This window comes from Myotis myotis, unplaced genomic scaffold, assembly GCF_014108235.1.
Source record: "Myotis myotis isolate mMyoMyo1 unplaced genomic scaffold, mMyoMyo1.p scaffold_m19_p_9, whole genome shotgun sequence".
Classification (NCBI taxonomy): Eukaryota; Metazoa; Chordata; class Mammalia; order Chiroptera; family Vespertilionidae; genus Myotis; species Myotis myotis.
In genome coordinates this window covers 5152223-5178361 of record NW_023416401.1, presented here as the reverse complement: position 1 = coordinate 5178361, position 26139 = coordinate 5152223, and the positions used below count along the sequence as shown (strand labels likewise).

The 26139-nt window shown below is 42.6% G+C and overlaps 1 protein-coding gene across 3 annotated transcripts; it reads right to left on the bottom strand.

Moving 5' to 3' along the window:
* Nucleotides 1-2114: 2114 nt before the first annotated feature.
* Nucleotides 2115-24140, bottom strand: RNF138 (ring finger protein 138). Of its 3 annotated transcripts, none has more exons than XM_036322076.1 (7): nucleotides 23934-24140; nucleotides 14666-14831; nucleotides 11878-11993; nucleotides 9427-9483; nucleotides 8299-8407; nucleotides 6286-6393; nucleotides 2115-4428 (listed from the first exon to the last, which is right to left on the bottom strand). In XM_036322076.1, the coding sequence occupies exons 1-7, from the start codon at nucleotides 24041-24043 to the stop codon at nucleotides 4360-4362; spliced, it is 735 nt and encodes a 244-aa protein (XP_036177969.1). In that variant the 5' UTR covers nucleotides 24044-24140; the 3' UTR covers nucleotides 2115-4359. The 3 variants fall into 3 exon arrangements, with proteins under 3 accessions (XP_036177969.1, XP_036177972.1, XP_036177970.1); XM_036322079.1 differs by lacking the exon at nucleotides 23934-24140 and adding an exon at nucleotides 23079-23156; XM_036322077.1 differs by lacking the exon at nucleotides 6286-6393 and having other exon boundaries at nucleotides 23934-24139.
* Between the last annotated feature and the right edge of the window lie 1999 nt (nucleotides 24141-26139).

Here is a 26139-nt window from a genome sequence, read left to right as displayed (position 1 = left end):
ATCTTGCCCATTTAGATAATTATGAAATTCCCTCTCTCACCCCTCAAGCATTTGCTTCTCCTCCATAACCTCTGTAGTATAGTTCTAATTCTTCTCAGTCTCCTCTATGTTTGTTCCCCTGCTCTGCTCATCCTAAATTCTGCAACAGTATCCCCTTCACCATTACACTTTTAAGAATCCCTATGACATAGGAAATTGTATGGAATAGTTTAATGCAAGTTTTCCAGTCAAGTACATAATGGAACACACATTTACTTCATTTCAGGGAAGGATTATAGCATCTGTCCTCTCTCTTGGCCCCAGGATTGGACAGTTGCTATTAGTGGGGATGAGGTAACTTCCATTTTCTTTTTTTTTTTTTTAAATATACTTTATTGATTTTTTACAGAGAGGAAGGGGGAGGGATGATAGTTAGAAACATCGATCAGCTGACTCCTGCACACCCCTAACTGGGGATGTGCCCGCAACCAAGTACATGCCCTTGACTGGAATCGAACCTGGGACCCTTCAGTCCGCAGGCCGACGCTCTATCCACTGAGCCAAAGCTCTATTAGAGGCCTGATGCACAAAATTCGTGCATGGGGGAAAGGGGTGTCCCTCAGCCCGGCCTGTGCCCTCTCACAATCTGGGACCCTTCACTCCTAACTACCCACCTCCTCACTAACCATCCGCCTGCTCACTCCTTAGCGCTGCCGCAGAGGCGGGAGAGGCTCCTGCCACCGCTGCTGCACTTGCCAGCCCTGAGCCCGACTTCTGGCTGAGCGGCATGCCCACTGTGGAAGCACACTGACCACCAGGGGGCAGCTCCTGTGTTGAGCGCCTGCCCCCTGGTAGTCAGTGCGCATCATAGCGACCAGGTCATTCTGGTCGTTCTGCCTTAACAGTTGCTGGCTTTTATAGATAGATGATAGATGATTGATAGATTTCAGAGAAGGGAGAGGAATAGAAACATCAATGATGAGAGAGAATCATTGATTGAGTGCCTCCTGCATGTCTGACCGAGCCCACAACCCAGGCATGTGCCCTGGACCACAATCAAACCCAGGACCCTTCAGTCTGCAGGCTCTCTATCCACTGAGCCAAACCAGCCAGGGAAACATCCATTTTCTTGAGGATCCCATGTATTCTTTTAACCACTTAATGTAATTCATTCCTGGAATTCCTCTTTTTTCAAATTGTACTGCATGATAAGAAAGTTACATTGCACACTAAATCATATCATGGAATGAGTATTTCATACTTCTGAGTTGTATACTACATGCATGTACATGCTTTCTGGGTCACACCTGTTCTATAAAGGCTAAAATGTCATCACCGCCTCAAAGGGTTTATTCTTTGAGTAGCGGCCCAAAGGGTTTCTATAAAAGTTATGATTCACTAAAGATCACACTTACTGAGCAGCCCAGCAGGTATACAACACTGTACTTGGCAATATATTCTTACAGCCAGGATATCTTACTTAAGGGGACGTCTCTATATAAAAGTATTTATTAACCTGTTAACTATCTTCCTGCCTGCTTGCTAATAGGGCTTGAAAAGTTTGATGCATGAATCCTATATAATAAAATGCTAATATGCAAATCAACCGAATGGCAGAATGACCGGTCACTGACATGCACTGACCACCAGGGGATACTCAACGCAGGAGCTGCCCCCTGGTGGCCAGTGTGCTCCCACAGGGGGAGTGCCGCTCAGCCAGAAGCCAGGCTCATGGCTGGCGAGCACAGTGGTGGTGGTGGGAGCCTCTCCCACCTCTGTGGCAGCACTAAGGATGAATGACTGACAGCTTAGGCCCGCAAAGGCTCCCAGACTACAAGAGGCGCAGGCTGGGCTGAGGGACCCCCCACCGCACCCCCGAGTGCACCATTTTCATGCACTGGGCCTCTAGTACTTAATAAAATAGCTTTCTAAGTTGATTAACATTTGAAATAAAGATAAAATAGGTTTATAAAGTTAAATCCAACATGAAGCATTATCAGCATGTGGTAGCTTTCTCCAAACCACTTTTTAAGTGCAAAATAATAGATTATCTCCTACACATCTTGCAGAGTGAGTTATGAGAATTAAATGTTATCATGTTTGCCTCTAGACAAAATTTTAATTAAACACACAAGTAGGAGAAAACCACTTTTAATTGAAAAATAAAACAATACATCTCAAATAAAACTCTGTTTAACAACATAAACGGTAATTTGTTGAAGAAATCGCTTCCCTAGGTGATAGTGTGGAATTTCGGTATGAGTATCGATACAACTTCCCTCCTTTATCCTGACTCAGTTATAAGCATATTAAAAATAAGAACCTTTTCAGGAATTTAAACTGAAAATCTGTAAAGCTTATCCTTATTTCTAATCCACTGGACAAGAGGGGAGATTTTAAACAAACATTTCCATACTGAAGAGTTCCCAGATAATAGCAAATACAGTCAGTATTTCCTTTATGAAAAAGTTTATATAAAAGACACACGAGACTATTAGTGATATTGAACTAATCCACAAAATTTCAAAACACAATTTCATCAAGATGATCTCTACTACAACTTTCCTTTCAAGCTCTCACATCCCAAAATAGTTTAACTTGACATACTGGGAAGTATTAAATTTTGAAAGAAAGTACTAACTTTATTGCTTTAAGTTAGAAAAAATCTATGGTCAAGTCTCTTATTAAAGAGTTAACAGCTATTCTTACAATTACACTCATGTAACTGCAGAAAAAATGTTCAAGCACGTGGTAAGCATCACTCTTTTGAATGACAAAGGCATTAGTTCATTGAGATGCATGGCTTTTGGTGACTGTTACTACCCATAAAGTCATCACTGTTTGACTGAGAAAGGCTTTTTACAAAAATCCACTTCCAAAATTAACATTTTTATTAAATCAAGTTTAAAAAAAAAGTTCACTGTAGAAAAGTCAACAAGGGTTTTAACAAAACCAAAATATCCCTTTTTATACAATGTATGTATATATTAGCAACGACTTCGGAAATTTTATATTCTTTTAAAGAAAGCATAAACAATGTACATTAGTATGGAATGTCAGCTAATCCACTCTTCATCGTTTCCTCTGTGATTTGGGCCTTCTAGTACAAGTTCTCTTATGATTCTCATTAGTGAATACCAAGAACAAACAAACCCAGTCTGACCAACAAGCAGTGAAACAGAGCGGCTGGGAAATGTGTCACCACTTCAGTCGTGCATTATCCTTGAGCACAGAGAGCACCATATGGACAGGTCATTGAGTGTGTGTATAAACTCAATTTTTAAGGTGTAACAGCAGCCAACTAGACCACTTAGCATTTGGCTGTTGCCTTTTAAAAATGTGGTGATATACAAAATGTTAATCAAATCAAGTAAACACTTAAATCCCATATTGCTTATCTACTTTTAAATCTGAATAGAAATCCTGTATATAACCTGCATGCATGTGTGTATTATACATATACATCTTTAGCTTTGCTTGAATTTCTCAACTGAGATGGAGCCAAACTTCTCACTTAAATATATATGTAGAACATACAACTGAATCACCAACTGAAAGTTTCTAATAAAAGTTTCATCTTAGCTAATGAGAAACACTAGCTATTGAAAAATTCTGAAGCTAAAGAGCTGTAAATTCAACTTAATATGCATTAGGCTTATAAATTAGTCAGCCAAACAAACAAGATTTGAAATTAGCAACTGCCCGCCAAAGAAATAAATTTTCCTCGATAGTTCCTTCTAATAGCAAAAAAAAAAAAAAGAAGGAAATATCCTTACATTAAGCTTTTACTTTTTAAACAGTTAAAATTATTAAAGAAATCTCACTAGTCTTCAAAAATACTAAATGTTATATAAATACCATGTTCTTAGAGTTGAATTCTTCAGCTAGAATCTGTATTAAAATTTTTTCCTTTGGATTGTTTCATTAGCACTTCAAGTCTCCGTCTGCAACTCTGATAACTGGCTCAGATTTGTTAGGTTCATATCAACCACATGTTTCTGCATTTGCTACTGTGTTGCCTGTGTTCAATAGCATCCCTGGGAGAAACCGCACCAAATTTCAAAAGCAACATAAGGAAAAATTCAAGAATGTGTAATATGAAAAAGATAAAGTACAACAAGAATTCCCTTTTCACCATTACATTAGTGAAATATAATCCTTTCAATGCTTTTAAAGACAATGTCCTAACATTTATTTTTAACTTTTCAAGAGAACAAAATTTTCAGATGGCCCACCTTTATTTTTCAATTTAAAAACTAAAACAATAGACTGAATTACTTTTATTAATATACACATCAAGTTATTGAAATGGTGACTGCATTAGTTTTCTCCTTAAAGATGGCACTTGCAGGTACAAAGATGCTCAGATGTCTGTAGCCTTCAGATGTTTACTTGAAAAGATTCTTCAACAGCAGTTTGATATTGGGTTTCCTCATCTAGCTGAAGATCCTAAAAAACAATAACATTAACATATCAATAGAAAACTATATTCCACTATTCAATACTTTGCCCAATATATTACACATCCTGACACACACTACACATAGTTGAAAAAGTTTATGTTACAACATATATCCTTTTAAATAAATGAACTATTATAAAAAAGTTTAATTATAATTATTTAAGAATAATTGATAAACAGGATCAGCAGAGAAAGTTGAGAATTAAAAGTGCCTTATGATAAATCATAAATTCAAAGTACAGTTAAGAGTGAACTACAATAAATGTGTGATTTCTAGAAAAGAGTAAGAATGTCTGAAGGTAAAATAAATTTATTTTAGAAAAATAAGCATTTATTGAATCAGAGTTAAATAACAGTTTCTTAACCATCACATGAAGCTAAAAACTATAGCTCACTCAATCTTATACTACTGATCCTTAACTTTAACAATTCTGTTTGCTATCAATTATGTCTATGGGTTTGCTTTAGAATAGGCTTCCACTGATAATCTCAAGTAATTAAAATGACATATTTTTCTGTGGCAAGGTAAAACCACCTGCCAAATTGATCAAAAGTGGTTCACCAAATATGTTTTTGTTTTTCCAAGTACACAGACCTCCAGACATAGTAACCTTTCTTACAATGAGAATTTAAGAATAATCTACAATCCATAATAATAAAAGCATAATATGCTAATTAGACCGGATGTCCCTCTGGACGAAGCCGGGGTTGCAAGGGAAGCCCGGGTCCTGGGTGCCAGAGGGAGGCTGGTGCCAGCAGATGGGGGAAGGAAGGCCTTCTCTTGCACAAATTTTGTGCATCCAGCCTCTAGTTACTTCATAAAAACGCTAAAATTGTAAGAGCACACCTAAATTTTACATATGTTTGAACTGTTATTTTGAAATAGTATGATTAAAAATGCAAATTCCACAAAATAAACATTTATCAAGAATAACTATAATTTTGCCCTGGCCGGTATGGCTCAGTTGGAGTGTCATCCTGTACACCAAAAGGTTGCAGGTTCGATGCTCAGTCTGGGGTGTGAACGGGAGAAAACCATCAGTGTTTCTTTCTCACATCAATGTTTGTCTCTCTCTCTCCCTTCCTCTCTCCCTCAAAATCAATGTTTTAAAAAAAGAGTAACAGCCATTGTCAGAATTGCCCATGCCTGCATTTACCTACACTTGAAAACAAGTACAGTATCAGCTATTCTCTGTTGGAATTAATGTTAAATTAGATAAAGTTTTAATTCACTGAAGTGAATAAAATGTAATCTCACAATAAATAAAACAAAGGCCACATCTAATTTTTTAAAAATCATGATGACACCTTTGGGAGGCAGAAATTAACCCCATGCTTTGCTTTGGGGATCCATTTTTACATTATGAAACTTCCCTCATTCTCCCTGTAAAAGCAGTCAACTAAGGCCAAAATGTACAACTTAACTGGCTTTACTTGATAACTAAGCCCCCCCATCTCAGAAATGTGTCTCGCATGCTGGATGTATCTATCATAATGGGATTCACACACACTCACACTCATGAAAAACACACCCTCCTTCATCCGGTATATCCTTTTACTTCTCTAGCAAGTACCTAGACAGTTTCATCTAACTCACTGTGTTCATCTGAGGTTTTGCTCTTCCTCTGTTAATTATGTCTCTAGTACAGGAGGTGGACAGTATATTAAACTTTTCACCACTTCCACAAACCAAAATTCACCTAAATTATAAAAACAACAGAACTTGCTCTGTAACCATCCAATGTGATACAACAGTTTGCCTCAAAACTCAAGTCTACATTGAGAAAGTCAATTTAACTTTAATACTTAAACAGTATTTTCTTAATCTCGCAGAATTCACTTACCACAAATTCTCCATAATCAAACTGATGTCTTTGATTTAGATGACTAACGAAATTTCTAGTAATCTGGCTAGGATCTCCCCAAGGAAGAGACACACAAATGGGACATGTCTATGAGAAACAATGTTTTAAATAAAAAACAATAAAAATAAAACATTATAATTATTGAAGGTATTAAAACACAGGCTTATATAACTGAAAACACCTACATGAAAAGCATTTCTATAAGCCAAATTCCATGACTAGATCATTTGTCTACCAAATTACCTTAAATATAAACTACACGAACACAACGAAAAGAGGATCTTATACATTCTATTACTTAAATCCCCAATTACACAACTGTTCCGAGAGAAACACCACATCCAGCCTTTAGCAATATTAATTGTAATGGTAATTATCATTAACCAGTATGTAAACTCACTTGAGCCACACAATAACTGTTATATAATTATTATCAGCTTTATTTCACTTATAAGTAAAATGAAAGGGTAGTAAACTTTAAATTGTATTCTTAAGGTTTTAAATGAAGTACATCTTAAAAAATGAATGGATTACTGAAATGAAATAAAAAAGAACTTTAGTAATTGAACTCTAGCCAAGTCTATGCTATATTGAACATAACGTAGAAACAAATAAAAATTTGGTAATGCAATACAAAACAAAATCTCTTAAATAGGAGGTTTTTCCTGGAGACAGCTTTGGCACTTCTATTTGTTTATTTAACAGTAACTGACCCTGCTAAGTCTCCCTTAGTACTAGGAGAGAGCTTATGGACAGCCTCAATAGTTAACTGAGGCATAGTTTTTCACGTTTTTGTTCTAGTACATCCACTAAAACTGCTTAGAAATATCTACAATCCTTATTTTATTTATAACATTTCCTTCTATATCAAAATGTACAACTGAAAGGGAAGTATCTCTTCTAGTTCAAGTTTCTCCTGCTTCACCCACAACTGAAGTCACTTACCTGTGGAACTCATGTTCCAAATGAGGAGTTGTAGGGTTACTAACACACAATGTTGAAATCCTGCACTCTATCTCCTTCACTCACCAAAAAGGTCTCTCCACTTTCTTACCCTCAAGATGGTATAAAAAGGATATATATGCACAAAAAGAAAGTATGATTCCTTTCTTTCCTGGCTGTATGAATTCACATACTCGAGTCTGCAAGGATCCACACTTAAAACGCCTAGTGGCTTTATTCTCACATGTAGTTTTCACCTGTAGCAGACCCACCTGACCAGGCTAAGCTGACTGCATCCGGCACAGACCAAGAAACCGAGCAGCCCCAACAGAGCTGGGTCTTGCCCCCTCGGTAGTGAGTTCCCAGTTCACTCTCATTACTTCCCTCTTCTCTAGGCCCGTGGTCGGCAAACTGCGGCTCTTTGGCCCCTTGAGTGTGGCTCTTCCTAAGCCTTAGGAGTACCCTAATTAAGTTAGTAACAATGTACCTACCTATCTAGTTTAAGTTTAAAAAATTTGGCTCTCAAAAGAAATTTCAAGCCAAAACTGGTTTGGCTCAGTGGATAGAGTCTCGGCCTGCGGACTGAAAGGTCCCAGGTTCAATTCCGGTCAAGGGCATGTACCTGGGTTGCGGGCACATCCCCAGCAGGAGATGTGCAGGAGGCAGCTGATCGATGTTTCTCTCTCATCGATGTTTCTAACTCTCTATCTCTCTCCCTTCCTCTCTGTAAAAAATCAATAAAATACATTTAAAAAAAAAAAGAAATTTCAATCGCTGTACTGTTGATATTTGGCTCTGTTGACTAATGAGTTTGCCGACCACTGCTCTAGATAGACTATTCTCCTATGTAACACTCACAATAAGCATCTCTCTTTTATAAGTTACTGAAATCTCATTTTGCTTCAAACCTTTCATCTTTTGTTGACAAAAATCTACCTTATTGATAATGCCCCTTCCAAATTTAAAACTACCTTCCCTGTTGTTCACATGAAGTGAAATAAACGAACAGCATACTTTAAGCAGCAGGCTGTCTTAAACATATGTACTCACCACAGGAACTATTTGAAATAGGTGATGACTGTTACAGTGATCCAGTAAACGCTGTCTGGTAAAATTTGATTCTTGACACAAGGGACACTTAAAGGTGGGATGCCCAGAACTATAAAACAATTTTAAATGAAGTATAAATTTGAAATCACAAACCACAACACAGAAATAATGCTCTCCTATTCTTAAGTCAATTACTTAAATTTCTTTTTTTTTAAGTTATAATAGACTATTCAAAGATTCTCTAATTTTAAAAAATAAATGTTTTCAATAAATAATCTGCAACAGATGTTCCCAATCTCAGTTTACAGTATAGTTAATGTCTCAGTAAATATTTTTATGGTGCCTCTAAGCCAAAATAAAAACAAGCATAGCTGTTCCATGTACTGAGTAGTTAGGTCCAAAAATTTAATTTAGTCATTCATGTGAGGCCAACAGATGCCACTGAATGTACCCTGAAAAGTTTAATATCCTGTGGTGGCAGCCCTATTTGGAAGCCCCTATCTAGGAACTTAATTTTGAAAAAACTTTCATCAATATCTTTCATCTATCACAGCCTCTGGGAATCTAAATACAAAATTCCTAGGAAAAAGTGAAAAACAAAAAAGCACTAATTACCAGAATGATCAGTATTTCAAAGAACTTATATGCATATATGCATAACCCATGGATACAGACAATAGTGTGATGAAGGCCTGGGGTGGGGTGGAGTGGGGTGGGTTGTGGGGAGAAGGGGCCAATGGTGAAAAAAAGGGGACATCTAATACTTTCAACAATAAAAAATAAATAAACATGATAGACCAAAAAAAAGAAAGAAAAGCATCCTTTCATGAAAAAAAAAAAGCACAACATTTTGAGGATGGTGATTCACTGGTTGTGATGCCTCTGAGTTTCAACAAGGGACGGTTCAATATTGACAACCTGCCTACACTATGCATGGAAGAGACATCATCACGGTGGAGGAGGAGAGCTAGACTCTTCGAATTTAATGTGATCCGTAAAATCAGCAACTGCATCATTTATTTCTAAACTACTAAGTTCTAGCATAGTATCTGGTGATTTAACGGAATAAAAATTTTTTAATTTAAAAATCTATTATTTAATAAAGTAGCAGGATTTTCAAAAGCTTACCTTGTATTCTCTTGATACGTTTCTATGTTATCAGATGTAGATGTTTCACTCCTATTACTTAAGAAGCAAAGGGGGTAAAGTTAATACCTCAAGCAAAAACGCACATTATAGATTCATTAACTTGAACTGCTAATGAAGAAGGCTAGTCCATATTTGTTGTAAAAGCCTGAACTTCAAACAGTTCTGAACAACAAAAAGGAGGGCATTAATTACTTTTCAAATAAATTCTGATAAGACAGTTTATTGTGCCTTTATGTCCTTCAAAATTAATTTATGCAGCTACCAAAGTATAGAGAATATAGAATTTGGCATAATTACCTTCAATCTACAGCATGATAACATTTCCCCAGGTCCTTTAGACTTTAAAATTATGACTACCTCCACCTCTATCCAGGTTAGTAAGTATCTGAATGCTGGGATAGACTCAAAAATTCATAAACGTTCTGATTTGTAACTGGATATGGTTTAAGGTTGTGGCCTCCAAAGTAGAGTAGGTTTAAGAAAATATCTCAATGATCATTTTCCAAAAAGAAACTAGGCTCTCGAACATTTAATACATAGAATTACCTGACACCCATTCAGACCCCATGCTTGAGACATGTGTCATATGCAGTATTAGAGAAGCCCTGAGGGAAGCGTGGGCATTCCATACAGGGACACTACAGAATTCATCAATGAGGTCAATTTTATAAAAACAAGGCCTTTCAATAGGAGAAAGGTTGAAATAGAAATGAGTTAGCTAGTGAACAAAAAACTGTACCACACAGGTTTAAGAGTTGTTCAACTTAAAAGCTGGCTCTTCATTTTTCTTTTACAAGAAGACAAGCAGCACAGCCAGTCCTCTCTACCCAAGAATTTTGCATCCACAGATTCAACCAACCGTGGATTAAAAATATTCAGGGGGGCGGGGGGGAATCCCAGGAAGTTCTGAAAAGCAAAACTTGAATTTCCCACACACCGATCGGCTGCCTCCTACAACCCCTTACCAGGGATTGAGCCCTCAACTCAGGGCATGTGCCCGACTGGGAATCAAACGGTGACCTCCTCATTCATGGGACACTCACCGGCCGGACTACCATAGCAGTTTTAACTGAAGAGTAGGGGAAAAGCCCGACTGCAGTAGAGCAATTAAATGTAAAAAAATTAGCAACATGTGAAATGAATTGCTACTAAAAATAAAATCTGAAGAGACTCTGCTTGGCATACTGTCCCCTGGGGCCTTTCTATAATAGTGCCTATATTGCCTTTCTTTACACAATGTGTGTGTGCTTGCTACTGAGTTTTTAAAAATTAAACACTTCGCTGTTACAGATACACACAGGGGTGGTAATACTAGAAAGAAAAGGGAGTGACCCAAAAAAGAGGACAGTGGTCACCTCTGGGCATATGGGACTCAGATGGTCATGGGTTCAAAAGGAGATTGTAAGGTGGTAAAAAATGTTTAATTGCTTTTGACCTGGGTTTGTGGATAACTAGGTATTTATCACTATTTTTTAAAACACACAGGCATTTTGGCCATTCTTCTATATGAAATACATTTTCTAAAATGTCTAATGTACAGAAATATGAGACAATATGATACAAATCAAGCCAAATGCTAGTTTTTTAAAAATTGAGACAAAATAGAAATAAGAATTTACTTGTATCAGGTCTCACTTTACATGACATTTAATTGTCAGAGTAGAAATCTCAAACAACTCTATTTATTAGGTAGCATACAAGAAGATTCCAGTTTGTACACTACTGAAAGGAATTTTTTTCTAGTTTTTAAATTTCAGCTGCAAAAGAAAATAGCCTTCAACTCTCAAGTCTATTTTTTATCCAAAAAGTGTCAATTTTCCTAAAATGATTTTTAAATAACATAAGCTTAAGTATATCATGTCTAATGCATAGAAATCTGAGACAATAAGATACAAATCAAGCCACGCCTTAGTTTTTAAAAAATTGAGACTATGAACATAAACTGATAAACAAAAATAGAATCAGAGACATAGAAACATTGAACAGACTGTCCAACCTACAGGAAGGGGGTGAGGGGGCTAGAGAGCAACCCAAGGACTTATATGCATGTATATGAGCATAACCAATGGACACAGACAGTAGGGAGTGAGGGCATGTGCTGGGGGGTGGGAGCGACCAGGGAGAGGTCAATGAGGGGAAAAGGAGACTCATGTAATATTTTAAACGATAAAGAATTTAAGTTAAAAAAAATAATAAAAATAAAATAAAATAAAATAAAAATTGAGACTAAAATAGAACTAAGAACTTACTAGTACCAGATCAGCTGATCTACCAGATGTAATCTTTCATGTATCAAACTTCTGAATACACAAATGATATAGTTCTCATATCATTTTACTTTAAACAGACACACAAACAAAACAAGCCTTATCATATAGTTCCCAAAACAATTTCAATAAAAAATTCTCTTTAAGAATAAATATTGCTTACCTGTTCCCTACTGAATCTTGAGAGATCTGAAAGTTTGGAATGATAGCAGAAACACCATATTCATCTTGATACTTCTTACAAGATTTGTAATGATGTCTCATGCGATAGAATTTAATCTGTAAATTATTAAAATTGAATGTGACTTTTATTTAAAATAGAACTCACCAAGATTTGAGATATTGTCAAAAGAGAAAAAAAGATAAAACTAGGTAACTAAATACCCCATTTAAACAAGAGGTTCTATTTAAGTAAATCGTTTAATTCTCAATTGTTTCTGTCCATTAGGTGTGAAACAATGGGGAAGAGTCCATCAGTCTGTAAACTCACTGCAAAAAATATCTATCTAATAGGGTAATATGCAAATTGGTCAGGATGCTGTCACAGTAACGACTGATCAGCAGGCTGTGTGCGCAGGAGGTGCGAGTGGGCGGGGACTTGCAGCGTCGGGGGACAGGGGTGGGGACTTGCAGTGTTGGGGATGCCGGCTGCCGCTTGCCCTGGGTCGGCCCCGGGCTCAGGCAAGCTGCCAATGGTCGCTGCCACTGCAAGGGCCCAAGGCTCAGGCAATGATGGCTGGGCGAGGTTCAGGCAAGCCGCAGTGGCTATGAAGACCCGAGGCTCAGGCAGCCTCACAGGTGGCGGTGGCAGCAACAGAGGCGTGATGGGGGCATCGCCTTCCTCTGATCACCTCCTGCAGAGGGAGGCCAGAGGCAGCAGCAGCAGCAGCAGCAGCAGCAGCGAGGGAGTGATCCGGGCGGTGCCTTTCCCTGATCAGCCAGTCGCCTCTGGCAGAGGCAGGACATCCCTGAGGGCTCCTGGACTGTGAGAAGGGGCAGGCCGAGTTGAGGGACCACTCCCTCCCCCCCCCCCAGTGTACAAATTTCGTGCACTGGGCCTCTAGTTAAAAAATAACTTTACACTTAAAACAATACTACTAATAAAAGATAAATGAAAGTACTACGAGGTTGGCTCAGGGTATTGGGCATTGCTTTATTCTTTACTGCAACTCAGCAGAGTTAGAAAGCACTTTAAAAAAATTACGTTTCTCAGTTAACACTTTTTTCAGTTTCTCAGTGAGGAACAGAGCCAAAAATCTCTCAGGTGTATTTTCCAGGTTTACTTCATTGCCCTGTCAGTTAAGACCTTCCTCAAAGAGATGGAAACACAGACTGACTTGTGTGAATGCATGAAATAGCAACTGGTTTTACTCACTGACTGTATTAGCTATTTGAAAAAGTTGCTGCAATAAATTCATAGGATATGGCTTCACCATTTCACCCCCTCTCCAAATGATAGAACACTAAAATCCCAATTGGAGAATTAATGCCAGTTATTTGTCAATACCTGACATTCCCACTTGTTCCAAAAAACTTAGGCAAAGTCTTCTGCCAGATATTTTGTGATTTCTTATATAAAACACATAAATACACAAGTAAAGTGTGCTGCTAATGATTTCTTTAACTACCTAAATCCATCAGGCCATTTCTATGTGCAAAATTGCAATAATGCCCTAGCTAGTTTGGAGCATCGGCCTGCGGACTAAAGGGTCCCGGGTTCAATTCCAGTCAAGGGCATGTGCCCAGGTTGCAGGCTTGATTCCCAGTGGGGGGTGCACAGGAGGAAGCCGATCAATGATTCTTTCTCTTCATTGATGTTTCTATCTCTCTTTCCCTCTCCCATCAGAAAAACTATTTAATGGTTGAATTTGTACCAGAATGGGGTTTAAAGGACTTAAATGCCAATTTGCTCATTTAATTTATTTAGTAAATAATAAATGAGTAATTACTTTGAGAAAAAGAAGCCATGATAAAAATTATGGCAAAGTCAGATTGTATCTTTCAGTCTCTGTTCTCTATAAGTTTATAATCTACTAGAGGCCCAGTGCATGAATTCGTGCACCAGCGGGGTCCCTCAGTCTGGCCTGCGAGATCAGGCCGAAACCAGCTCTACAACATCCCCCGAGGGGTCCCAGATTGCGAGAGGGCACAGGCCAGGCCAAGGGACCCCACCGGTGCACGATCAGGGCCGGGGAGGGATGCAGGAGTTTGGCCAGCCGGGCAGGGACCACAGGAGGGCTCCAGGGTGTGTCCAGCCTGTCTCGTTCAGTCCCACTTGGCCAAACCCCAGCAGCAAGCTAACCTACTGGTCAGAGTGTCTGCCCTGTGGTAGTCAATGCACATCATAGCGACAGGTCGACCGGTCAACTGTCTGCCCCCTGGTGGTCAGTGCACGTCATAGCTACTGGTTGACCGGTTGATTGTCTGCCCCCTGGTGGTTAGTGCACATCACAGTGACCGGTTGAGTGGCCTTAGCATATCATTAGCATATTATGCTTTGACTAGTAGCCCTGCACACGAATCCATGTGCCAGTAGCTCGCCAGTAGCTCATTGCCACCCTCCAGTAGCTCTCCACCCACTGCCCCGCCCTCCTGTAGCTTTCCCCCCCCCCGCTCCCCAGGCCCCCCCCCCCTCATAACTTGCTGCCCCACTCTCCTGCTGATCCATGATCCAGTCATTACGCGGTTGGTCATTACACATCATGGCGTAACGACCATTTGAATATTACATCTTTATTATATAGGACTGGTTGAACAGATGACTGGACACTTAGCTTATTAGGCTTTTATTATATAGAATAGCCATCACTCTTTTTTTTTTTTTTGCATTTTCACCCCAATTCCCAATCTAAATGACTTCTTCCCTTCAAAACAATACCCATCAAGAATATTCAGACAGGAACTTCAGGACAGAAACTTGACTTGCAAGAGCTATTTCACACTTACTGTACCTGTTTTGCACAACATCTGCAGCTACCAGATAACTTCCTCATGATATTTTCAAGGTCTAAGGCCCGTTCAGGACATGCTCTTTCTCTTCTAGTCACATTTCCACGACAGAGCGGACAATGTATTCCACTTTCTCGCATTGCAGTCAGGAAACATTTTCTACAAAAACTAAACCAAACAGTTGTGACATGTTAACTACAGAAAAAAGCAATCTTTTCATTGCTATAATTAAACACAAACAAGCACTTGCAGATATGCATTCGTGCTAAATAAGTGAGGCAATACACATGTACATAAATCTCAAAATTTTTAAAACTGTATGTGTATTTCTCAGAGTGTAATACTAATCACTGGGCTACATGGGAATATAAAAGAAACTACAATCAAGTCTGCTTTATAATTTTTTTAACATAATACATGAAAAATAAACATTATATCATTTAGTAGCTCTGTGATCTCACACTGCCTTCCTTGCCCTTATAAAAATGAAAGAATGGGCCATATCCGCTTTTGTCTCAAGTTGATGTATATCAAGATGTTGTTCCATGGGATAATGAACAGGTCTACTACAGAACAGCACACAAATTGATCTGGAAAATTATAGGATAAACAAAGTTAATAAGGTATCTTTTTTTTTTTTAATCCTTACCTGAGGATATTTTTCCATTGACTTTTAGAGAGAGTGGAAGGGAGGGGGAGACAGAGAGAGAGACACACACACACACACATTTGATTGGTTGCCTCCCTCAGACATCCTGACCAGGGCAGGGGATAGAGCCTGCAACCAAGAATCAAACCTGGGACCCTTCAGTACACGGGCCAACACTCTTATCCACTGAGCCAAACCAAAACCAGCTACGGCAATAAGATATCTTCTGCTAAGAAAAATATAAGTGTTGCCCAAACTTATGTGGTCAGGAAATATAAAAATTTCCCACAACAGTGTGCAATGGAACATAACTTGAAAAATATTTAAGAACCCTTCCAGCTCTAACCGTCTATAACCAACATTACACTAACTGAAACCAAATTACTAAAATTTTAATTTCTTCTCCCTTAACACAATGAAATACCAAATTTGATCAATTTGCTTTTAGAAAAACCAGGTAAAACATTGCCATCTATATCTGAATCCATCTATATCTCAACCCCCTATAAATTCAAGTATACCAATTTTCCTCAACTATACTAAATTTGAGAGGTAATAGTATAATAACAGATTACAGAATCTGACTTTCCTAACTATAGCATTGAACAAGTCACTTTTCCCCTCTAAAATCAATTTCCTATCATAAAATAAAAAATTATCTATATTTGATAGGGTTGTTCAGAGGATTAAAAAAAGTAATGCAGTAAAATGCTTATCACAGTGTTTTTGACATTTAGGAAAGTGCTCAATAAATAGTAGCTAATACCTTTAAAGTAGTATTAGAAGTGACTACCAATTATTAAGACATTAAAAATATTCACCAAAAACAGGAGTGAATAAATAAAATAAAAACCCACAGAGTAATACTGAGATACCATTTTCCAGTTATCAAACTAAAAACTAGTTTAAAAAATAATAACAGTGTTAGAGTGCTCCACATACTTGGATAGCAATTTGTCAATCCTTGAAGAAAGGTGTCCCAAAAGTCTGAGTGCCATTTTAAGCTTTAATAACTTCAAATGTATAAATATCACAAAGTGAAAAAACCAACACTTCCAAGTTTAATCTTTAAATTAAAAATTTAAAGTTTAGCCCTAACCGGTTTGGCTCAGTGGATAGAGCGTCGGCCTGAGGACTGAAGGGTCCCAGGTTCGATTCTGGTTAAGGGCATGTACCTTGGTTGCGGGCACATCCCCAGTAAGGGGTGTGCAGGAGGCAGCTGATTGATGTTTCTCTCTCAGCAATATTTCTAACTCTTTATCCCTCTTCCTTCCTCTCTGTAAAATATATATTTTTAAAAACTGTTTGTTTTCTAAACTTTGAATAATAAATTTTTAAATTATGTTTCAGTGCTTGCATTCTTTCATAAGAAGAATTAGAACAAAACAAAACACTAACTGAAATAATAGAGTAGACCTATGATTTTCAAACTTTTTAATCTCATGCACACATAAACTAATTACTAAAATTCTGCAGTATCAAAAAAAATGTTTTTCCTTATCTGACAAAAAATATAAGCATAATTATGATTCACTCATACCCGATGGCTATTGTTATATTGGCTGTTGTCTTTTTTTTATTTGACAATCCAAGGGAAAAGAGGTCAATGTCCCTGACCAAACAGTCCAGTATTGCATGTTCTAAAAATTCTTGTGGAGCCCTGGCCAGGTAGCTCAGCGGGTTAGAGCCTCATCTTCAGTCTTACTAAAAAAAAAAAAAATTATGTTGAGATCTGACTGCAATTCCATTAGCATTTTTAGAGTTATCTGGGGAAGAACTGACATCTTAATTTTACTGTTTTGTCCATAAATATGTCAGCTCTCTTATCTTGTGTGTTTCAATAAAGTTCTTAAATTCCCCTATAGAAGCTTCATAATGTTTATTAGCTTTATTCTAATAAACACTAAATATTCTAAACTATTGCTCTTGTATCCAGAAACCTCTCTGTACTATCCTATTGGTCTAACAGTTTCTCAGTTGTCACGCTTAGGGTTTGCATTAGTGTTATCATCTACAGATTACACTCAGATGTACACACCCAAAACAATACTGTATACTGGTTACCAGATGCATTCATTTTGAAAGTTTAAAGTTAAGGGGGTGGGGGGGATAAAAAAATTTTATAAATTCATAAGTTTTACTTATAAGCATACACACAAAAGTCCTAAATCAGGCACAATGATATAAGAGAAAGGGTGTGGAATAGTTTTTTTGTTTCATTTTTATTGCCTGATTTTAGAGAGAGAGGAAAGTAGGGAGAAAAGGGGGAGGAAGAAAGCGGGGGGCGAGAAACCAATTTGTTGTTCCACTTATTTATGCATTCATTGGTTGCTTCTTATATGTGCCCTGCCTGGGAGTGAACACCTTTGTGTATGGGGATGATGCTCTAAACCAGTGGTCTCAAACCATGAGGTCCGAAAGGTTGGTGACCACTGCTCTAAACAACTGAACTACCTACATGGCCAGGGCTAGTTCTTCTGTTTTGTTTTTTTTAATCTTAAATCTAATGTTAGCAAACCAAGCAAAACTGGCTTTTAAAACAATTGTCCTATATGTAATTTTGCTTTATATCAGAACACACAGCCAATATATTTCAAAATAAACTACGCGTAAAATCTGCAAATTTCTTTGTTAATATTGCTAGCAACTATCCTGAAGAGCACCATGAAGGAAATTTCAAAAGTCAGCATCTATTCTGGTCCAAAATATTTTTAATATATGATCAAAAGCTTTTCCGGGTGGCTCAGTTGGCCAGCTGACTCCGGGTGGAGTATCAATCCAATGCACCAAGGTTGCAGGTTCAATCCCATCAGGGCACATATAGAAGGCAACCAGTGAATGCACGGATAGGTGGGACAACACATCAATGTTTCTCCGTCACTCTCTCTCAAATCAATAAAAAAAATTAATTATATTAAAAAGCTTTTACACACTTTTCTAAAAGCCAAGTATTTATTTAGTTGAAAATTACTGTTAATTGACTGTGTTCCTTCAGGGACACATCTTTTTTCTTTTGCCTTGCATATTAGCTAAATGTTGAGTTAATTTTCACTGAATAGTAAAAACAAATACCAAAAACTTACATGCAATAAATTGAACAAACTGTACAATAAACTCTCTAAATATTAATTACATTGCTATAAACAACTGACATTGCCAAAAATAATAAAAAAGATTCACATAAGAAACTAAAAAAAGTAATCAGGTTTAAAATTAACTTAGGACTTTATATTTATTCAAAATGTAAAGATAAAAAGAAACATTTCCAGTTAAAATAGACAACATAGTAAGTGTAAAACAAGGGGCTTTATTAAATAGACTAGAGGCCCAGTACATAAAAATTTGTGCACTGGGGGGGAGGGGGAGGCGGTCCCTCAGCCTGGCCTATGCCCTCTTGCAGTCTGGGACCCCTTGGAGGATGTCCACCTGCTGGCTTAGACCCACTCCCTGGGGGATCGGGCCCAAGCTGGCAGTCAGACATCCCTCTGGCAGCCTGGCATCCTTCGGGGGATGTCCACTTGCCAGCAGGGAGCAGGCCAAAGCTGCAGTCGGACATCCTTAGCGCTGCTGAGGAGGCAGGAGAGGCTCCCACCACCACTGCTGTACTGGCAGCCATCAGCCTGGCTTGTGGCTGAGCAGAGCTCCCCCATGTGGGAGTGCACTGACCACCAGAGGGCAGCTCCTGCATTGAGCGTCTGCCCCTGGTGGTCAGTGTGTTTCATAGTGACCAGTCATTCCCAGTCTTTCTGCTCATAGGGTCAGTTTGCATATTACCCTTTTACTATATAGGATAGAGGCCTGGTGCACGGGTGGGGGCCAGCTGGTTTGCCCTGAAGGGTGTCCCGGATCAGGGTGGGGGTCCCACTTGGGTGCCTGGCCAGCCTGGGTGAGGGGCTGATTGCTGTTTGCAGCTGGTCACACCCCCTTCAGGGTGGGGATCCCCACTGGGGTGCCTGGCCAGCCTGGGTGAGGGGCTGATGGCTGTTTGCAGGCTGGTCAAGCCCCCCCAGTGGGACCCTCACCCCATGGAGGTTTGGCCAGTCTGGGTGAGGGGCTGAGGGCTGTTTTCAGGCTGGCCAAGCCCCCTGGCGACAGAAGCTCCCAGCCTCTTTTTTTTTCTTTTTTATTCTGGGATTTATTTACCTTCTATAATTGAAACCTTGTAGCCTTGAGAGGAGCTCAGAGCCGGCCAGGGCGGGCGGGAGGGAAGCCTCCTGCTCTCTCCAGCTCTGTGGCCACGGCCTGCTGAAAGCAGGTATCTGGGATTTATTTACCTTCTATAATTTAAACTTTGTTGCTCTGAGTGGAGCTCAGAGCCCGCTGCGGCAAGCGGGAAGCTTGGCTTCCTCCATCATTGGGGCAACCAAGCCTCCTGCTTGCTCCAGCTCCGTGGCTGACGGCCGCCATCTTGGTTGGGTTAATTTGCATATAGTCGCTCTGATTGGCTGGTGGGTGTGGCTTAAGGTGTAGCAAAGGTATGGTCAATTTGCATGTTTGACTGTTATTAGTGTAGATACTGAAACTTCTTAAAGAAGACTGGCAAGATATATCTTAGACAGCAAAAGTGATTAATAGGTGCACAGGCAATTTACTGGGAGAAAGAGAGACTTTTCAATCAATAATGTTGGAGTGCCCAGCAAGCATGGCTCAGTGACTGAGCCTGGACCTATGAACCTGGAGGTCACGGTTCGATTCCTGGTCAGAATATCCATTTATTTAAAAAAAAAAAAAGAAAAGAAAGAAGAGAAAAGAAAAGGCCCTGGCCAGGGATTGAACCTGAAACAAGGTATGTGCCCTTGACCAGGAATCAAACCAGCAACCCTTTGGTGCGCTGGCCAATGCTCTAACCACTGAGCATACCAGCCAGGGCTCACATTCAATATTGTTAATTCAACTTTACATGCTTTTCAAAATATTACATCTCACCTAGGCAATATTAAACCATTTCCTTATAATTTTTCTATTTCTACTGTCACATTCCATCCTGGGTTTTCTTCCTATCCTTTCCATTCCTTCACAGACTGCACTTTTCTTCACTCCATATTTTAAAATGTATTCTTCAGCACTTTGTTTTACCTAAGCCCTCTGCTATCTTTTAATTTATATACCTCTTTCGGTAGCAACATCCATAGCACAGGTTTAGCCTCATTCCCCAGACCTACGTACACACACTTAACTAACGAACATACATTCATCAAATCTTACAGATATCCTTAAAATGTCAGAAATCTCTTTAGTCCCAGTATCATTACCTTGATTCAGGTTCTAATCATTTCCCTTTGACACAGCAATGGATGGCCTTTTAACTACTCTCACCAATTACAAGCTGACCCTGTACTAAAGAGAACTTACTAGCCCCGGTCGGGTAGTTCAGTAGGTTATAGGGTTGACCCAATATGCCAAAATTGTGGGTTCGATCCCTGGTCAGAGCACGTACAAGAATCAACCAATGGCCCTGGCCAGTGTGACTCAGTTGGTTGAGTATCATACCATGCACTGAGAGGTCGACGGATTCAATTCCTGGTCAGGGCACATGCCTGGTTGCAGGCTCAATCCCCAGTAGAGGCTATGCAGGAGGAAGCCGATCAATGTTTCTCTCTCGCTCCCTCTCCCTTCATCTCTCTCTAAAATCAATAAAAACATATTTTAAAAAATCACCCAATGAATGCATAAACAAGTAGAATGTTCCCCTCTAAAAATCAATCAGTAAAAAACAATAATAAATAAGTGGAACAAATCAATGTTTCTCTCTCCCTCTTTCTAAAAACAAATACAACAAACAAAAAACAAATAAATAAATGAGAACTTATTACAACTGAAACGCCACTCCCCTGCCAAAATTATTGAATTGGTCTCTATGGCTTCAGGAAAAAGTTTTGGTTTACAAAGTAAGTTCCTGCCAATCTCTCTCAGCTCCAGCTCCACTACACTCATCCGTTGGCTTCAGCCAAACTTTGTAGTCCAGTATGTCATCCTCTGTAATCCCTGCTGGCCTCTGCATATGCTAGAAACCTCATCCAGGTGTATTCAACCAACCCGGAACACCAAATCTGACCTAAAGCATTACTTCCTCCAGGAAGTGTCCCCTGTACTCACAGGCTGAGTTAGATGCCTTCGCAATGCTCACACCAAACGTCCTACCTGACCCTCTTTCACAGCAATCCCATTCATCACAGGCCTTCTCCATCAGACCCTTATTAAAGGAAGGAGCACTCTGTCCCCTGTACCCGACCCACAGAAAGCACTCAACATTTTGGTAAAGTTAATCTATGATAAGGAACTTGCTCCTTTGCCTGGAACAGTGCGGGCAAATCCTCTGCTGTCACTGAAATGGTAGTGAGAACATTTTCTTTTCTAACAGACCCACAGTGCCCTTCATCTCGCACTACCCACCCATCCAAAACTGACTCTGGGCTAACTATAAGTTTGTTTAAAGGCACAGGTTTGTCTTTTGTGAAAAGGGAAGAGCAAATGAATTTAATCTAGATTATTTAAAACATAATCCTATTTCTCCACAACACTCCTTTCATCCATCAGGCACTGTTCCACCATTACCACCCCTTCCAATAAAACTCTTTCCCTTCTGCTTCCTTCAATTCATTGTTCAGCCAGAACCTGGAACAACTGTGTCTGCTGGGGGTTTGGAGGAGGGGGGCAGAGAGGAGATGGAGGAGGGTGTTAAAACAGTGTTCACTCCTCTCATCAACAAAATCTGCTCTGTATTTATTTCATTTCCATATCTAGTCCCATCACATCCAAGCCCAAGGATTTGATTTGAGAAAGGTCCTTAACTCCTTTTCAGCCTTGAGGTCAAGTCAAATTTCAGTCTGATTTTAAATGCCCCCCAAGGGAAGTGGACTTGAGCAGAACTGCTTGGAACCCTGAGGGGAGCTAGAGGTCACAATGAGTTCTTTAAGGTCAAAAACCCAGAAGGGAGCTGAAATTATTCCGCCCAGAGAAAACCCACTTCCTCTCTCGCTGCCCTGCACGCCCTCCCTTCCTTCCACCCACGGCCAGCACAAGCAGGAAAGGCATCAAGTCATGATCATGACTACTGGCAGGTTAAAGGCTGAAAAACAGACACTGCGCCCTAGACACCTCGAAATATTTTTCTAACATCTGCATTTGCTGCTCCAAATAATAAAGGCATTTCGCAGTCATTCATCTCCCTTAAACAACAAAAGCATAAATGGCAGTACTTCTATCGTGGAAAGCCACAGACTCTTGGCTCACAACCACCACAGGACAGGCATAAGGTAGGCGGTACAGTTAAGACTGAAGAGCAGGGTGAGCAGAACGGGCATCAAGAAGCTCCGTGGTTAGCGTGTCGGTCCTCGGACCCAAGGGTCTCGGGTTCGATTCCCGGTCAAGGGCACGAACCTCATACCTCGGCCCCAGACCCCAGCCCCGGTAGGAGGCTCCCAATCCCTGTTTCCCTCCCCCTCCGCCCTCCCTCCCTTTCACCTCTCTCTTCCCCATTCCTTCCACTCTCCCTAGGAGTCAAGGGAAAAAATATCCTCAGGTGCGGACTAAAAAAGAAAAGAAAAGTTTAAGTGAAAGAAACAACTGTCATGAAATTTCTGATGAACCCAAAATTCAATGCATTCTTTACAAAACTACGACTCCTCCCTCTCCAAAAAAAAAAAAAAAAAGAGGGGGCAGGAGGGAGAGAAAGCAATGTATTTAGGAACTTGTTTGATGCTTCTCGCTCCCTGCAAGCACACAGCTTGGCGTACTCCCTGGAAATCAGGGCGCCCAGCCCTCACCTGCCAGAACCGCTGCCGCAGGTCTGGAGCGGAGCCTGGGGGTCGCTGTTGACTGAACCAGTTCCCCGGGAGCGCGGGGCGCGGCCGGCCGGTCCGAGCGCCCCCCCCCCCCCCGCCCCGCCATCCCCCTCCGCGCCCTCCCGCCCCCGGGGTCCCCGCCTCCTTCCCGACCGCCGGCTCCTCTCCGCCCCGGGAACCGGCGAGGAGCGGGCCGGAGGTGGCACAAAGGGGAGCCACCGCTCCAATACCCGGAAGCCCGGCCCTCCCACAGCCGAGGGCAGACACCCCACCAGCCCGGGGCGACCGGGCTCTGCGCCGGACACGAGGCGGGACGCCTCCGAGGGGGCGCCGGGCCGGGGCAGGCGCGCGGGGCGCTGCGGGCTGGGAGGACGGGCAGCAGGGTCGCCTGGAAGCGGCCGGCTCGGCGCGGGGCGGGCCGGCGCCGGGGCGAGTGTTGACACCGACGCCCGCCTTCACCCACGTTGCTAGGAAACAAAAAGGCACCCCGGCCCCGGCCGGTCCTCCCGGGCCTGAGGCGAGAAGGCCTCCGGGCCTGCAGACGCCGCCGGGCAAGGCCGGGGCACTGCCCCGGGGCGCAGCCACGAGGGGTTCGGAGACCCGCAGCCCGGGGTGCGGGGCCCGGCGCAGCCGGAGGAGGAGGGCCGAGCTCGGGCGGCGGGCGGGCCGGGCTCCGCCGGGACGGGACCTGGACCGGGCCCGGGGCCTCCGCGCAGGGCGGCGCGCGGGAGGGCAGGCCGCGGCGAGCTCGGCGCCTGTCAGGCCGCGGCGGCGGTCCCGCGCCGGGTGCGGGCCTAGGCGACCCCCGGCGGCGCGCGGAGGAGGGGCGTCACTCACACGTGCTGACAGGCCGCGGTCCGCACCGGCGTCTTGAGCACCTCCTGGCAGACGGGGCAGTAGAAGTCGTCCTCGGTGTAGGAGGCGGCCGCCGAGGGGTCCTCGGCCATGGCGGGGGCGGGGAATCCCGGCGGCGGCGGCCGAGGTGGCAGTGGCGGCCCGGGCCCGACTCCCTGCGCGAACCCCGAGGGGCGGGGACTCGTGTGAGGAAGCGGCGCGCGCCGGGGGGCGGGCCCGGGGGCGGGGCCCGGGGAGGGGCGTGGTCGGAGGGAGGGGCGGGGCCGAACGCGCCGACACTGCGCCCGAGTGCCCGCCCCCAGGTGCTCCTCCCCGCGGGTGGGCGGGGCGGGGAGGGAGGTGCGGCCGAGAAACCGGTGCGGGTGTGGGTTTCTCTTTCGCTTCCCCCCGCGCCCCCCGCCCGCCACTCCCGCGCTGGGACCCGGGACGCGGCCTCGGCTGCAGACCCAGCCCTCGATCTGCTTCTCTCCCGGTTCCCTTCCCCCGCTTTCGGCTTCTGTTCCCCACCTGAGCCCCCGGCCGTCGGGTACCCCGCCCAGCACCGCACCGCCCCTCCGCCCCTCGTGTGAACGCCCGTGGGGAGCCCCGCAGCGGCGCCCGATGGAGCCGCCTACCCGCACGTGCGGACGGAGAGAGAGAGCTCCCGCGCCCGCCCCGGGCCTGGCCCGCCCGGGTTCCCTTCGCAGCCGAGGCCGGGAGCGGGGTGGCGGGCGCTGTGCGCCTTACTCATCGGCCCGGAACGGGGCCGGCCCGAGGCTCACGGTGCGCCGGGATCCCTCCGCCCCCTCCTGCCACTCGCCCGTGGCATTGCGCCGCCCGTGGCTGCCCCGCAGGTCCCCGAACCCTGGAGGGCAACGAGCGCGGGAGGCGGCGTGGGGAGCGCGCGGTCTCCATGGCAACGGCGCAGCGCCTTCCACGGGTTGTGACGTCAACAGCTGAGTGCCCACCTGTGCATTCCTCCCCCACCCGCTTCTCTCGCAGCTCCTATCAGTGATACTGGGTTTTTCAGGAATGTTTTCTCAAAAACTATCTTTCCCTAACGTTAAATATTTGGTCCTTACTATTGGCCCCTGTCATCATGTTTTGATGGTGTCAAGATGTGCTATGAAGCAAGTGACATCCATTATGGCAGCGGTTCTCAACCTGTGGGTCGCGACCCGTTTGGGGGGTCCAACGACCCTTTTTTTTAAAAAATGTATTTTATTGATTTTTTACAGAGAGGAAGGGAGAGGGATAGAGAGTCAGAAACATCGATGAGAGAGAAACATCGATCAGCTGCCTCCCGAACACTCCCTACTGGGGATGTGCCCGAAACCAAGGGACATGCCCTTGACTGGAATCGAACTTGGGACCCTTCAGTCCTCAGGCCGACACTCTATCCACTGAGCCAAACCAGCCAGGGCCCAACGACCCTTTCATAGGGGTCGCCTAAGACCATCAGAAAACACATATATAATTACATATTGTTTTGTGATTAATCACTATGCTTTAATTATGTTCAATTTGTAACAATGAAATTGGGGGTCACCACAACATGAGGAACTGCATTAAAGGGTCGCGGCGTTAGGAAGGTTGAGAACCACTGCGTTATGGGCTGTGAATCCTCGGGGAAAGGAAAAAGGAAGCTCCCGGTTGAGGGTTCCTTTTCGCCCCTAACACAATGGGACTGATCAGGCACATGGCACGTGCAGTCTTGCACCCACACCTCTTGTTTTTTTTGTTTTGTTTTTATTAGCTCTGAAGACAAGTGAGATAGAGACATGGATCAAGACATTTCACCAACGTTATTCACTAAATGCTCTTTTTATCATTTTGTGTGTATTTTGTTTTGTGTGTGTGTGTGTGTTTAGAGAGAGAGACAGTAAGAGGAAGAGAAACATCAATTTGCTGTTCCACTTATATATGCATTCACTGGTTGCTGCTTGTGTGTGCCCTGATTGGGGAGTGAACCATGGCGGGAGGACTCCACTCCAACCAACTGAGCTACCTGGCCAGGGCATGTTTTTATTTTTTAACGGGCCCTTAATTTACAGGGATATCCACTTATTCGGCATAAACATTCTATGTCACTGGATTTACATGAAGTGTTGACCCCTATGTTGGCTCTAAACAGCCTATAAAGTCATGTACTTCCAGCTCCCCCACCTTCAGCACTCCCCTCCACCCACCAGCACACCTTTCCCCTACT